The 12,269-nt window shown below is 47.7% G+C and overlaps 1 protein-coding gene across 1 annotated transcript; it reads right to left on the minus strand.

Moving 5' to 3' along the window:
• Positions 1–331: 331 nt before the first annotated feature.
• On the minus strand, positions 332–12,031 carry GREM1 (gremlin 1, DAN family BMP antagonist). The gene is made up of 2 exons (XM_037502159.2): positions 11,874–12,031; positions 332–4,265 (listed from the first exon to the last, which is right to left on the minus strand). The coding sequence occupies exon 2, from the start codon at positions 4,262–4,264 to the stop codon at positions 3,710–3,712; it is 555 nt and encodes a 184-aa protein (XP_037358056.1). The 5' UTR covers position 4,265; positions 11,874–12,031; the 3' UTR covers positions 332–3,709.
• Between the last annotated feature and the right edge of the window lie 238 nt (positions 12,032–12,269).

Consider the following 12,269-nt stretch of genomic DNA (forward strand, 5'->3'; position numbering starts at 1 on the left):
CCCCGGGGCTGGCTCACATAAAGCTGTTATATTTTCTGTGTGACTGTGACAACCATTCCAACTGTCTGAAGGCACAAGCATAACCCTCCTTAGCTCTTTTTTCAATTGCAAAGGGGCTTTCTCACTGCCACAACCTGAGGCTGAAATCAAGAAGGATCTGGAAGGTCAGATGGAATAAATCCCCTTTGTGATCATAAGTGATCTAACCATCTCTTTTATACCTCCCTTTCCATGACAAACGAACCCATCTCAATGCCCCCTGTGCCCACTACCTGTCTCTCTCTCTCTCTCTCTCTCTCTCTCTCTCTCTCTCTCACACACACACACACACACACACACACACACACACACAAGCAGAGAAGAAATTCGATTTATTGTTTGCTCATTGGGAAAGATTATATAGAACATTATTGGGGTGAAATTCTAGTTACAGATTCACAAAACGTTGCTTTAAACCAAATTAGCTTTTATGAGACTCAAATTCCCTCAACCTTATACACAGCAAAGTACCTCAATCAAAGCCTATATAATTCTCTGTTATTTTTAAATGATTAGAGCTGATATAATACATAATGCAGTTGATATTAAATATCTTGAGAATGACAAATCAGTAGAACTACTCTCACTCTTAAGCATTAACTGGTTCTTTATAAATGGTCTAGACATACACTTTTTTTTTATTTGAGATTCTCTCCTTAAAAGGACTTGTGAACGATCTGCTATTTGTTTACATACACACATCAGAAGTCTTCCAAAATAACATTTAAAATCTGTCTTAATATTGCCTCAGAAATATTAACCTTTAAGGAACAGTCCATTCAAATAATAAAAGCTCAGGCCTCGACTCTGTAACGCATACTCAGACTTGTCAAGAGTTCAGTGTTTTCCCTCTGACCTGATAAAAGCCTCCAATACCATGCACGGTGTGTTTTTGCTCAACTCAGAGGAAGGCATATAAAGGAGAAAAAAAAAAAAGGTTTGAAATCACAGTGACCAAAGGATTTGAATTAATAATTACATTAAATAACCATAACTTTTTGTTTAACTATTCACATTCCACACAGTGGAAATTATCCTTTCCTCCGGATTTTTCGCTTACATTTTTAACTTTGAAGAACTACAATAACAAAAAACAACTTACGGACTTAAGGAATGTGTGTTTTTCTTTTAATGCCAAGCACAAAGCGTACATCGTGGAACTCATATTTAGTGGTTGGCATTATCTTCATAGGAAAGATCGAGATCACAAATGTCTTGTCATTAAAAAAAAAAATCTACTATAGTAATGAACAGAAACCTATCATGACATCATCGGTGACTCCAATACAATATGGAAGAGATATGGCACTTTCAGTAACTCTTGGGGACACACCACACTTGTGCTACTCTTCATAAAGGCCCAGAAAGAGAAGCAGGCGTTTCCCTCTTTGGCTCGTGCTGTACTTTTTTAGGGCAGTTATGCTGCTGATTATCTCAGTGAAGTTGATTTTGAGGAAATTCTCTTTACTTAAGCCAAATCCGACTTACATGCAAGACTGTGGTACAAGCTACTAAGATTACTGCTGCCAACTTAAGTCATCTCTTTTTAACAAAATTGCATGCTTGTGGCAGAGTTAAAACAACAAGAGAAATTCAGTGTCTGCTAGTTCTGAATGTCATTTTTCCTCTCTAGTGTGGTTTTACATTTTCAGCTCCTTCCCCTTTCTTTTCCTCTCCCCCACCCTCAAAATTTTGGCTTAGCCTTCGTGTGCTTAATTAGATCCATTCTGTGCTTTATTGTTGAAGGATGTGGATGATAGAAAGATTTGGAGCTGGGGCATACACTGTACACAAAATGCACAGACGATGTGTTTGCTCAAATTCACCTCGTGTAGAATCATCAGTAGTGAGTTTTAAAATTAGACCCTACGTTTTGGGTGCTCAAGATAACTTCTGCCTCCAAGTATGGTTCCTGTTTAGTTGTTAGATGGGAGAGCACTGGACCAAAACAAAAATAAAATAAAAGCAGACTCTTGATGGTGCTTTGAACACTGGGGCCTTTTGATGGGCAACTGAAATGCAAGTCTGTGGTGTTTGTTTCCCATATTACTTGGCTGGTGGGGCAAAAAGAGTCTGGGAATGGGGTTTAAATCTAAAGCTTCAGGTCTGAAGGAAAACAGGTTAGCCAAATGCGAAACACAGTAAGGTTCACCCACCCCACATTTTGGCCATTAGATAAACCCTCAGTAGGCATCGTGATTAGCCAGAGTTTAATCAGGGGACAGTGCCTACTAGGGATTGGATGGTTACTACCTACACGAACCCTCCTGGCAACAGCCAGCTATCGAACACACCCAAATGCTCAGATTTATTAACTGCAATTTCCCATTTGACCCTCAGAGGGCCAAGGAAGAACAGGAGGTCACATCCTTTATATTACATGCCCAGGTAACAAGCTACTCCTCAGTGGGGCAATCCCCTTTAATTCCTGTCTCTTCTCTCCAGCTCAGTTTCCTAACAGTGGCTAAAATGAAAAGACTCAAAACATACTTCCAGCTAAATTGGAGCAGGCCTTGAATGCTCTCCTACGAGGCTGGGTCTTGATGGGTCTTGATGGCAGGCCCTGAACGCTCTCCTATGAAGCTGGGTCTCCTACGCAGCAGAGGCAGAGTCTTTACAGCACAGACGTGTGACTGTCAGAAGCATGACATAGAAATTATGAACTGGGGAAGAGGTGATTATAACCAAGCAAAAGGAAGATCATGGGGCCTTCTGCCTAGGCCGTTTTTATTCCGTGGCCATCCCTGCGTGTAGTTAGAGAACTTACATCTATCATCCTACCTGAGGGGCAAAGCAGGAGGGGTTGCTCAAGTTTAGCTCACTTGTTCTGAAAGTAGGAACCATTGGCATTTTAGGGTTGAAATTTGGATTTGGGTTGGTTCCAGCAGATCACAATGACAACCAAAGTTAAGGACTTTTGGACAGTCTCTTTCTCTTCTGTTCACTTGAGTTCTGGTAAATACTAGGAAAAAACCTTTTGCCATAGCACAAGTCTCACTGTATTTGGGGATCTGGGGGGTTCTCCTCTCAAGACGCTATTCTCTCTACTGAGTTTTGCTGGGCTCACTGGTCAACGTCTCCCTTCTCGCATCTTCCTTCCTTCCTGCCCTTCCTGTGCCAACCTCCCCCTGGTAAAGGGTCTTGCCAAATGGGAAACATTCATATCTGTGCTCAAATGAGTTCATTTAGAAACTTTGGCAGAAAGGGGAGCAGACCAAAATAGTCACTGAGAACTGAAGAAGGGACAGTCTGTGGAAGGGAGGAGGGAGGGAGAAGCAGGCACAGGTCGAAATACCTTTGCCAAGTCTAGGCCACTGAAGAGCCTCCTGCCCTCCCAGTGGCCTCTTCCATTAACATTCACTCTGAAGGGAGAGTCTAGCACCCGGGGGGCCAGGAAGACAGAGGCAGAACCAGACCACAACCCTGCCCCTTTGAGTGTGCCCAGGTGGTGTAGGCCTTCTGTGCCATGCAGGGGAAGTGGATACGTTTGCATAATAAGAAGTGCCCTCTAGCACACTCATGCACACAAACTACGCACTAGCAGGCTCCTGCCAGGAGGCGGTGGTTCTTCTGGCCTCTAGGTTTAAGCCAATTAAAAATCGGGCTGTTTTAGGTCTGGCTCGGGGCCTGCCTGGGGTTGCATCCCTAGGACAGGCTGGGTAGGCCCCGCTTAATCCAAATCGATGGATATGCAACGACACTGCTTCACGCGGGTGACCCTCTTCTTCTTGGTAGGGGGCTGCAGTTCCGGGCAGTTGAGTGTGACCATCATGGTGGTGAATTTCTTGGGCTTGCAGAAAGAGCAGGACTGAAAGGAGCCTTCCTCCTTGCGGATGTGCCTGGGGATGTAGAAGGAGTTGCACTGGCCGTAGCAGAAGCGGTTGATGATGGTGCGGCTGTTGCAGCCCTCCTCGTGGATGGTCTGCTTGAGCGGCTGGGTTTTGCACCAGTCTCGCTTCAGGTATTTGCGCTCGGTCACGTGCAGGGCCTCCTGGCTGGACTCCAGCACCTCCTCCCCCGGCATGGCCGTGCCGCGCCCCTGGCCCCGCCCCCGGTTCCTGGAGCCCGGCTGCTGGGGCGTCTGAGTCTGTTCCGAGTCGTTGTGCTGGGCCTTGTCTGGCGGGGGGATGGCTCCTTGGGACCCTTTCTTTTTCCCTTCAGCAGCCGGTAGCAGGGTCCCCAAAAGGAGAAGCAGCGCTCCCACTGTGTAGGCGGTGCGGCTCATGCTGCGGCAGAGAAAAAGATTGGAGACATGAACCGTGGAAAAGTTATTTAATTAAACATTAATATAACACAGGCTGGGCCTCCCTGGTGGCGCAAGTGGTTAAGACGCAACTTATAAAGCCGTCCTCAACCTCTGCAGCACAAGTTCGATTCCCAGCCAGGGAGCTACCCACATGGTGCGGCAGACCTCTCCTGTCTCCCTGCAGCTCCCCTCAGCAGTGTTTCAGTCCATCTCCCTGTTCTGTTCCCTACTCTGTCACTGGTGAATCCTCTCACCCTCCCGCACATCTGGCCTGTACCCCAGTTCTTACATGCATAAATATATCTTTAAAAAAAAAAAAGACTCCCAAACTGCTCACTTAGTCTCGTTTTTTAAATTGGGCATGGATATTCATTATGTCATTCACATGTATGTGTGCAGGTGTGTGCATACAATTTAGAAGGTAGAAAAAACGGATGCAAGAGAACTTGTCTATGGAAATATTTACATCAATAAAGGTAAATATTTATTTACACTGAATAAATAATAATTGAATTATTGTGGCTAGGTTTGGAGCTAGATATGAGTCAGAAAGGGCGATGGCATATGACCAATGGCAAGAAAAACATTCAAAGGGATGGGTAGAGGCAGAGGAGGGGACACCTATAGGAAAGAGGGCAAGAAATGAATGAGTTCAGAGTGTAAATCAGAGAAAGGAGGGCTATTCTAGAGGCAGGATATTCGTGGACAGTAGGGCAGATATCGGAGGAAGAGGGGAGGAGGCCCAGAAGAAGCATATTTTAAAAAAGAGTGCAAGAGAGAAGCATCAGGTGATTGAGTTTCTCCTGGGACAATACTTCTCAGACCTGATGGTGCAGACCACACCTGGGGATATTGTTAAAATGCAGATCCGAAGCCATAGATCTGCCTTTATAACAAGCTTTGAGCAGCAAGGCTGGAGTACTTGCCACCAAGGGGCACGGATTATAAAAATATGGAAGGCCTTTCTTTTCCACGGCAGTTTCCAATTCACAGTCTCCCTCCTCAGGCCATCACAAATATCTGACCTAGTCCTGAAGCTTCCCCTACCCCCATCCCAGAAAACATGGTTTTCTAGACTTAATGGCACAGCTGTGACACACCAATTCTCACCTCCCCCCAACACACACACACGCCCCTCCCCATCCCACTCACTTTTGAGCACCAGCTTGCACATGATAACCACTAAGTGCAATTTAATAGTAACGTTATCATGGACCCTAAGGAACTACACACCTTAGCACTACACACCTTAGCACTATTAAAGATATTAGGGCAATTATCTTTCAAAGACAAAGGCTGTGTGGAATCCACAGTTGCTAAGGAACAGCCCCCTGGTAGGTAAGACCATTCAACCTGAAGGATAATCTCAAATGAAGATAATTAAATGTTAAAATAGCCTTAAATGGCACTATCTCCAACGTTAACCTAATACTGTAGGGCAAGTTCAAGTCTGAAGCTGATAATGTGACATTTAGTTCCTGCCCTGACTGCAGACTCCCTGGTTTTTGTCAGTTTATGTTACAATATCCCTGTTCTTTAAACAGAACTTTTTTTGCCCCCAACAACAACAAAAAATTAATTTTCTTGTTTTGTCTTTAAAAAATCACTCATGAGAAAAGTCTAGTTATAAACCAGTGCTGATTTTCTCCAGAGACCGGGATAACTTGAACCATGACCGCTCAGTCTCCTGGGCAAATATATTGTGAATTTGAGAAGCTTTCACAAGTTTCTGCTATTTATTCAATTCGGGTCAGGATCTAAACTAAAATTCAGTCTCGGCCTTCTTCCAGAGAGGAACACATAAGTCACTTCCAGATCTAGGCCCACATCTTCCCCAGCCCTTTTAAAAATGGCCTGTAGGGAAGATTCAGACCTCTGGGAGGTCTGAATGGGCCTCCCCATCACATGGGTCCACCTGGGACTGACAGGGAATGTACCCTGACTGCAGGGTCACACCATGAGGCCACCTCCGCCCCCCACCCCCACCCCAGACAGTCTACCCAACTGACTCTGGACCCTCTGTATACTCAATTCTTTCTACCTGGCATGTCCACATCTATCATTAAGCAAGTATCACGTCTAAGAGCCAGGAGGACTTATTCATGAGTGCCTGCCACAGTAGCCGCTAACTGGTAAGGAAGGGGTTGTTATGGAGCACATTGACTTAGAAAGTTCCTGTTCTTTACATTTTCAGCTGCCTTCACATGTGCCAGGGAGAGGCACAGCCCATTCATCATGATCCTTTAGATTTCTGACCCTCCCAACCTAGGGAACCTCTTAATGTCCACTACTTTTTACCTGATCCCCTGTGGAATGCTGTGAGTTTTAGTTTCTAATTCAAGTCATTGTATTCACTATAGCAGGAACCATCAATAAAGTAGTTAATTCAAAATGAGTCAATTGTGGTTTTCAGTTTTAATTTGGACAGACTTCCTGTTCCTATGGGCGCGCGCATACCCCATAAACCAAAAGAGTCTAGAATGACAGGCTGGTTTGTTTGTTTGTTTAAGAACAGTTAATTTTTCTCAAAATAAGATTTATTAGATGTGGAAAAAGTTATGCACTGGTTTTTCACTTTTTAAAGAAAGGGCTACCCTTGAAAGATCTTCAGTGATTATAACAAGACTTTTGAGTTCTTAAAGTTTATAAATAATTATTTGGAGACAAGTAAAAACCAACTTCAGGAATCTCAGTCAACAAAGGCCTCAGCTTCTTAAGAATAGCAGCACTCGGAGGCAGTCTGCATATTCCACTTGAATAAGAGTGGGGGGGACTAAACTATAATTAGAACTGAAACCAGGGACTCTGTCAAGTCATTGTGGTCACCCAATTCCCTCCCCAACCCCCCCACCCCCACCCCCCAAGCTGATCTTGATTATTCAGTGAAGGAATAAAACTGCCTTGTTCGTGAAATCCCAATTGCACTGTCACCAAATAATTTGCACTTTGTAAATATCATGGAGACATGGAGGAAATCAAGAAGATGTAAATTCCGTAAGGACAATTTTTTTCCATATCAACACCTAGCAAGGTGCCCTATCATCAAAGCACAATTCAAATGCTAATCCAGATTTAGTTTCCTGTGAATTATCACTCACATCCAACATAGAACTGCAAATATCTTATGATCATTTCCATTCATGAAATAACCCACCCATGAAATGACCCACTCACATCATTAAATGAAAGCTGTGTCATAGACCCAAATCCATCATGACACCCATAAAGGGTATCTGTTTTTCTCCTTTGCAGACAGTTTTCTTCTTTCCAAACTCTGCCTCAGCTTCCAACTTAACACATCCCTGCTTCGGTAAATATTTTGATCATATTTTTATGGTGCTTTATGTGCAAATGTTCCCTACTGCAAAACCCACCTCTCCCCAATTTGTTGTTGTTGTTGTTGTTTAAAGGTTAATTTATTTATGTAAACAAGAACTTGGGTACAGGCCAGAGGTATGGGGGTGGGGTGAGTGGATTCACAGGAGACAAAGTGAGGAACAGAACAGGCAGATTGACTGAAATACACTGCTGAGGGGAGCAGCTGGTGAGACAGGAGGGGTCTGCTGCACCATGCGGGCATCTCCCTGGCAGGGGATGGATGTCGTGATGCAGTGGCTGCGGATAGCTTCATAGTGTTTCGACCTAACCCCTAGGCCACCTGGGAGGCCCCCTGTTGTTGTTGTTTTCTTTAACACCATCTTCTCCCCCAGTTCACCTGTCAACAGGGCATAGATATTTATATTTGCCAAGCAGGTCTATTTCACCTGAAGCTTTCTTCCACTTTTCCCTAATTGATCAACAGCAAACATTTGTGCTCAAGAGAACCCATACCAGCTACCTCTCTCTTGTGCAGGTTGTGGAAATTTATTCCAATCTTCACTAAGGCTCTAAGAAATAAAAATGTTGGGTGTGACCTGTTTCTAATGTTCGCAACGTCTTTGGAAAAACTGAGACAGCCTTTTGGGGTACTCTTTTGGCCTATTTCTCACTGTAACCAACCAACCTGCTCACAATAAGTTAAAGGGAGTGATACGTGGGAGTTACAGTGAAGAAACAGTGCTCAGCAAGTCAGATGTCTCTGTCTGGTAACTTCTGGTCAATTCCTCCTGTTAAATCAAGGTTTAGAAAGATGTCAGCAGGCATGATCTCCAATAATCCACCCAGAATAAAAGTAGTAATAATAAAAATAAGGTAAATGACAGCAAATGCCCTAAGTGCAGGCCAAGTTTTAGAATAATCTGTCAGGACTAAATCTTTGAAGCGAACAAAGATTATTGTTCATTTGCTAAAGACAATAAAAAAAGACAGTCAACTTATAGAAATTAAGTAAAGACTTTTGCCTTAAGAATAGACTGAGTTGATTTTTTTTTTAGACAAGTTCCACCAAGAAGGTAAGAAGAATGGTTTGCAAACTACTAGAGGTTAGAGTCACATCTTGCATGTGTTGCTAGTGGTCTAATCACAACCTCCCTATTCTGAAGACCATCATGTTGAATCAGACTGGGGTCCAACATCGCATGGAGCAGAAAGGAGACCACCTGGCAGTTACTCAGGAGCGCTATGCTCACCATAAGATTTTTTGGTGACGTTCATGGTGGCATACAACTCTTGTGGTTGACAGAAAACGAGTTAGAAAGTAATATTAAATGTTCACTGAGTAGCACGATTGAGAGACAGCCAAATTACAAAGTCTGTATTATAATGAAAGATGTGTGTTAGTCTCTGTGTAAATGGGATGTGGGATTTAATTTCAGGACCACCCTGTGATATATACTGGTGTCATATAGAACTGCCTTTCCTAATAATATGAGTTGTTTTTTTTTTTTTTGATCCCTTACCATGCCAGGCATTATGCTAAGTTCTGACTACATTTATATATTCTTTTTGCAATGAATTATGAAGTAGATAATTTTTTCTTCCTTCTACCAATCAGGGAATTCAGAGTCGGGGAAGTCCAGAAACTGTCCAAGGTCACAGCTCCCGTGTGGCAGACAGAGCCAAAGTTTGAGGACAGGTCTATGTAGACTCCAAACACATGTTAGTCAGAGGTCCGTGAACACACGGCATAGTAGTTAACAAGGGACACATGGACTTGTTTCTAATGAAATGAAGTTTGAAGAATATTGTAACTCAAATAATTACCTATTTTATATCTTCACGTTCACATGTGAAGTGAAATACTTCTCTTGTCCTAGGAAATACTATTGTACTTTGCATTTCTAAGAGCGTATGTTCAAACTGCAGACAATTCCTTGCAGATGTAAGACATGGGCTGGCAACACTTGCCTAATCTGTGCCTTTCAGTTGGATACCTCAGTGACCTCCCCCTCTTCTATTTCCTTCACATAAAAGGTTCAAGTTTTCACCTCTGTCCTTTACTCTGTCTTCTAGGACACATTCCCCAACTTTACTGTCAACAGACATTTCTTGGGAGAGTGGTCTGTGGCATAAAATTTCTGGGCATTTTATCAATTTTAATACTTAAGCATTAAGACTGAGAACTTGGGTTTAGAAGCCAGGACAGGCAACTCTAAGAAAGGGGGGGCACAACTGGTTTCTATTCTCCCCTATGTGTGGCCACTTCATATTAAGAATACATTAGCCAACTTGGATTTCCTATAGACCGTGGGTTACCAAAACATTTCACTCAAAAGTTTAAGAAAATAGGAAACCTGTAAAATTACAAAGTTTACAACACGTTAATTCCTACAATGACCTGAGGGTTAAACAAACACACACACACACACCCCCCAGCAGCAGCAGCAACAGTTCTAAAGAAGCCTTAAATAATTAGCTAATACTAAGAATTGGACAGTGCCATTTATCCAGTGCTAGTAATCAGATTATATACTGCTGCATACTTGGCTGTGCCAGGAGGGAGATGAGAATCTGTGGTTTCCCTTCAATTTCCCCATACCAACCCCCTTCCAAAAGAAGGGGAGGGCTCCTGCAAAGCCCTGGGGTGAAAGCAGACTCCTCACTCTGGGATCGAGGTTATCTTAACCTCTTCTTTGCTATTTATTTAACTTGTGTGTATAGCCAGAAGGAAACCACTCTTCTGGGGGCCCTGGGACAGCTTAACACCCTGGTGACCCACTTCACACAGTAGATTGTTTTAATCCACTCGTGTCCTGGCACCATCTCGAAAGGGGAACAGAAATGGATAGGGACATCCCTGGGATCTGTTCTTTTCAGCAGAAGCTCCAATTACCTACTGAAGGTCGCCTCTCTCCCTTGTACCACTTAAGTGATCTTAATCCCCTAACGTGGAGACCATTTCTCTGTCTTCAAGAGCTGGGATTCGGGGTAGGTTTGGAGAAGGCTGCAGCTGGGTTCCACTGAGGAGTCCGTTCTGGCCAGTTCTGGGTGCGCAAGAAGGGCTTCACCGCCAAGGCTGGCCACCTTCCTCCTGCGCCCACCCTACCAGGCCCGGCAAACTTTGCTTAACCCCTGCAGGGTGGAACGCCAGACTGGGGCGCCCACAAGGCAGAGTTGGGGTCCGAAGGCAATGCCAAGGGAGAGCGGGGATGCATCGGTTCTTCCCAAGTCTGAAGTCTACAGATAACTCCCGCCGCGAGATGCCCGCCCAGATGCCCCCCATCTTGCTCCACAAATGGCTGAGGGGTCCGCAGGGCGAGCAAGGCGGCACATGAGGAGGCGCGATGGCCCGAGCGCCCAAGCCGGGGACCTGCCCCTAGTCACCAATCCCGCGTCACCCGTCGCTGGCGAGCGCGGGGAGCCCAGACCAGGGACCCTGGGGCGCAGAGGAAGAGGCGCCCGCGCAAGTGCCTCGGGCGAGGCGAGACAGCCGCCTGGCGCCTGGCCGTCAGCCGAGCTGCCCAGCGCACGCGGGGCGGGGAGCAGCAGAGGAGCCGGCACCCGGCGCCGCCAGCGCGCAGCCAGCACGTGGGTGCGGGAGCACTGCGGGTCCCCGGCCCGGGCGTCGGAGACAGCACCGCCTCGCTTCAGTTGTCTGGTTAGCCGACCCTTTGGGTTTCTGCAGTGGCCCACCCGGGCGGCTCCACGTTACCCGGAGTCTCCGGTTCACCCAGGGAGCCTGCCAGCGGACCCAGCGCGGATCTCGGCACGCGCCAGCCCGCGGCGGGGTCGTGCGCCCCAGAAGTCCCGGGCCCAGCGCCCGCCTGCAGCACAGGACTCCGCCGGCCGTCCGGTCCCCGCGGCTCCCCGCGGCTGCAGCTCACTCTCCCTGCGCTCCCGCGCTCGCGTCGCCCGGAGTTCGCGCTCGTGCCATATGGGGCAGCTCTGCTCGGTCGCGCCGCCACGCGCGCCCCAGGCGCGTTAGCCCGGCGCTCGCCCGGGGACCTGGGGAGCCGGGCTGGCGAGCCCGCTGTTGACAGGCAGCCTCTCGTCCAGCCCGAGCGGGCACACCGCGCGCAGTGGGGTGCCCGCGGCCAGGCCCTTGGCAGTCGGAACCCCGCAAGGGCGCTCCAGGGTCGATCCCACGCAACCTCGGCCTGCGGTCTCGCGGGGCCGCCGCCTGTCCGCACGGCGCGCCACCCCGGGGCGCAGCGGGCCCCCTCCACACGCACACGCCCGCCCCCGCACACGCCGCGCCCCGCGCGCTCACCTGTCACCGCGGCGGGTCCCCGGGACCTGCGCTCTCGACGCGTGGCGCTGCGTGCGGCCGCGGCCCGAGCCGCCCGGGCTGGGCGCGGGGTCGGCTGCGCAGGGAGCGCGGCTCTAGCTGCACACGGGGTCGCCCGGTCCGCGGAGGGCGCACCGAGTGCGGGGCATCGCGCCGGCTCCCGTTTAAATGCCGGCGGCCGAGCGCGGCGCCCCGGGCCGTGCCTCTCCATTGGCCAGACGCCGTCGCCGCGGCCGGACCCGCTATCCGCCCCCTTTCCCGGTACTGCCCCCGCCCCCCGCACCCCGCCTGCCTCCCCGCGGGGTCCCCTCTCCGCCTGCCTCGCCTCTTTGTCTGCTCCCCCGCCCGGGCCGGCTGGGAGAGGTCACCCCAGGGAAC

The sequence above is a fragment of the Talpa occidentalis genome, unplaced genomic scaffold, assembly GCF_014898055.3.
Source record: "Talpa occidentalis isolate TD23 unplaced genomic scaffold, MPIMG_talOcc4v2.1 talOcc4.11, whole genome shotgun sequence".
Classification (NCBI taxonomy): domain Eukaryota; kingdom Metazoa; phylum Chordata; class Mammalia; order Eulipotyphla; family Talpidae; genus Talpa; species Talpa occidentalis.

Excerpts from the sequence above, each read along its gene's own strand:
- GREM1 (XM_037502159.2), bottom strand. The coding sequence starts at position 4,264 with ATGAGCCGCACCGCCTACACAGTGGGAGCGCTGCTTCTCCTTTTGGGG.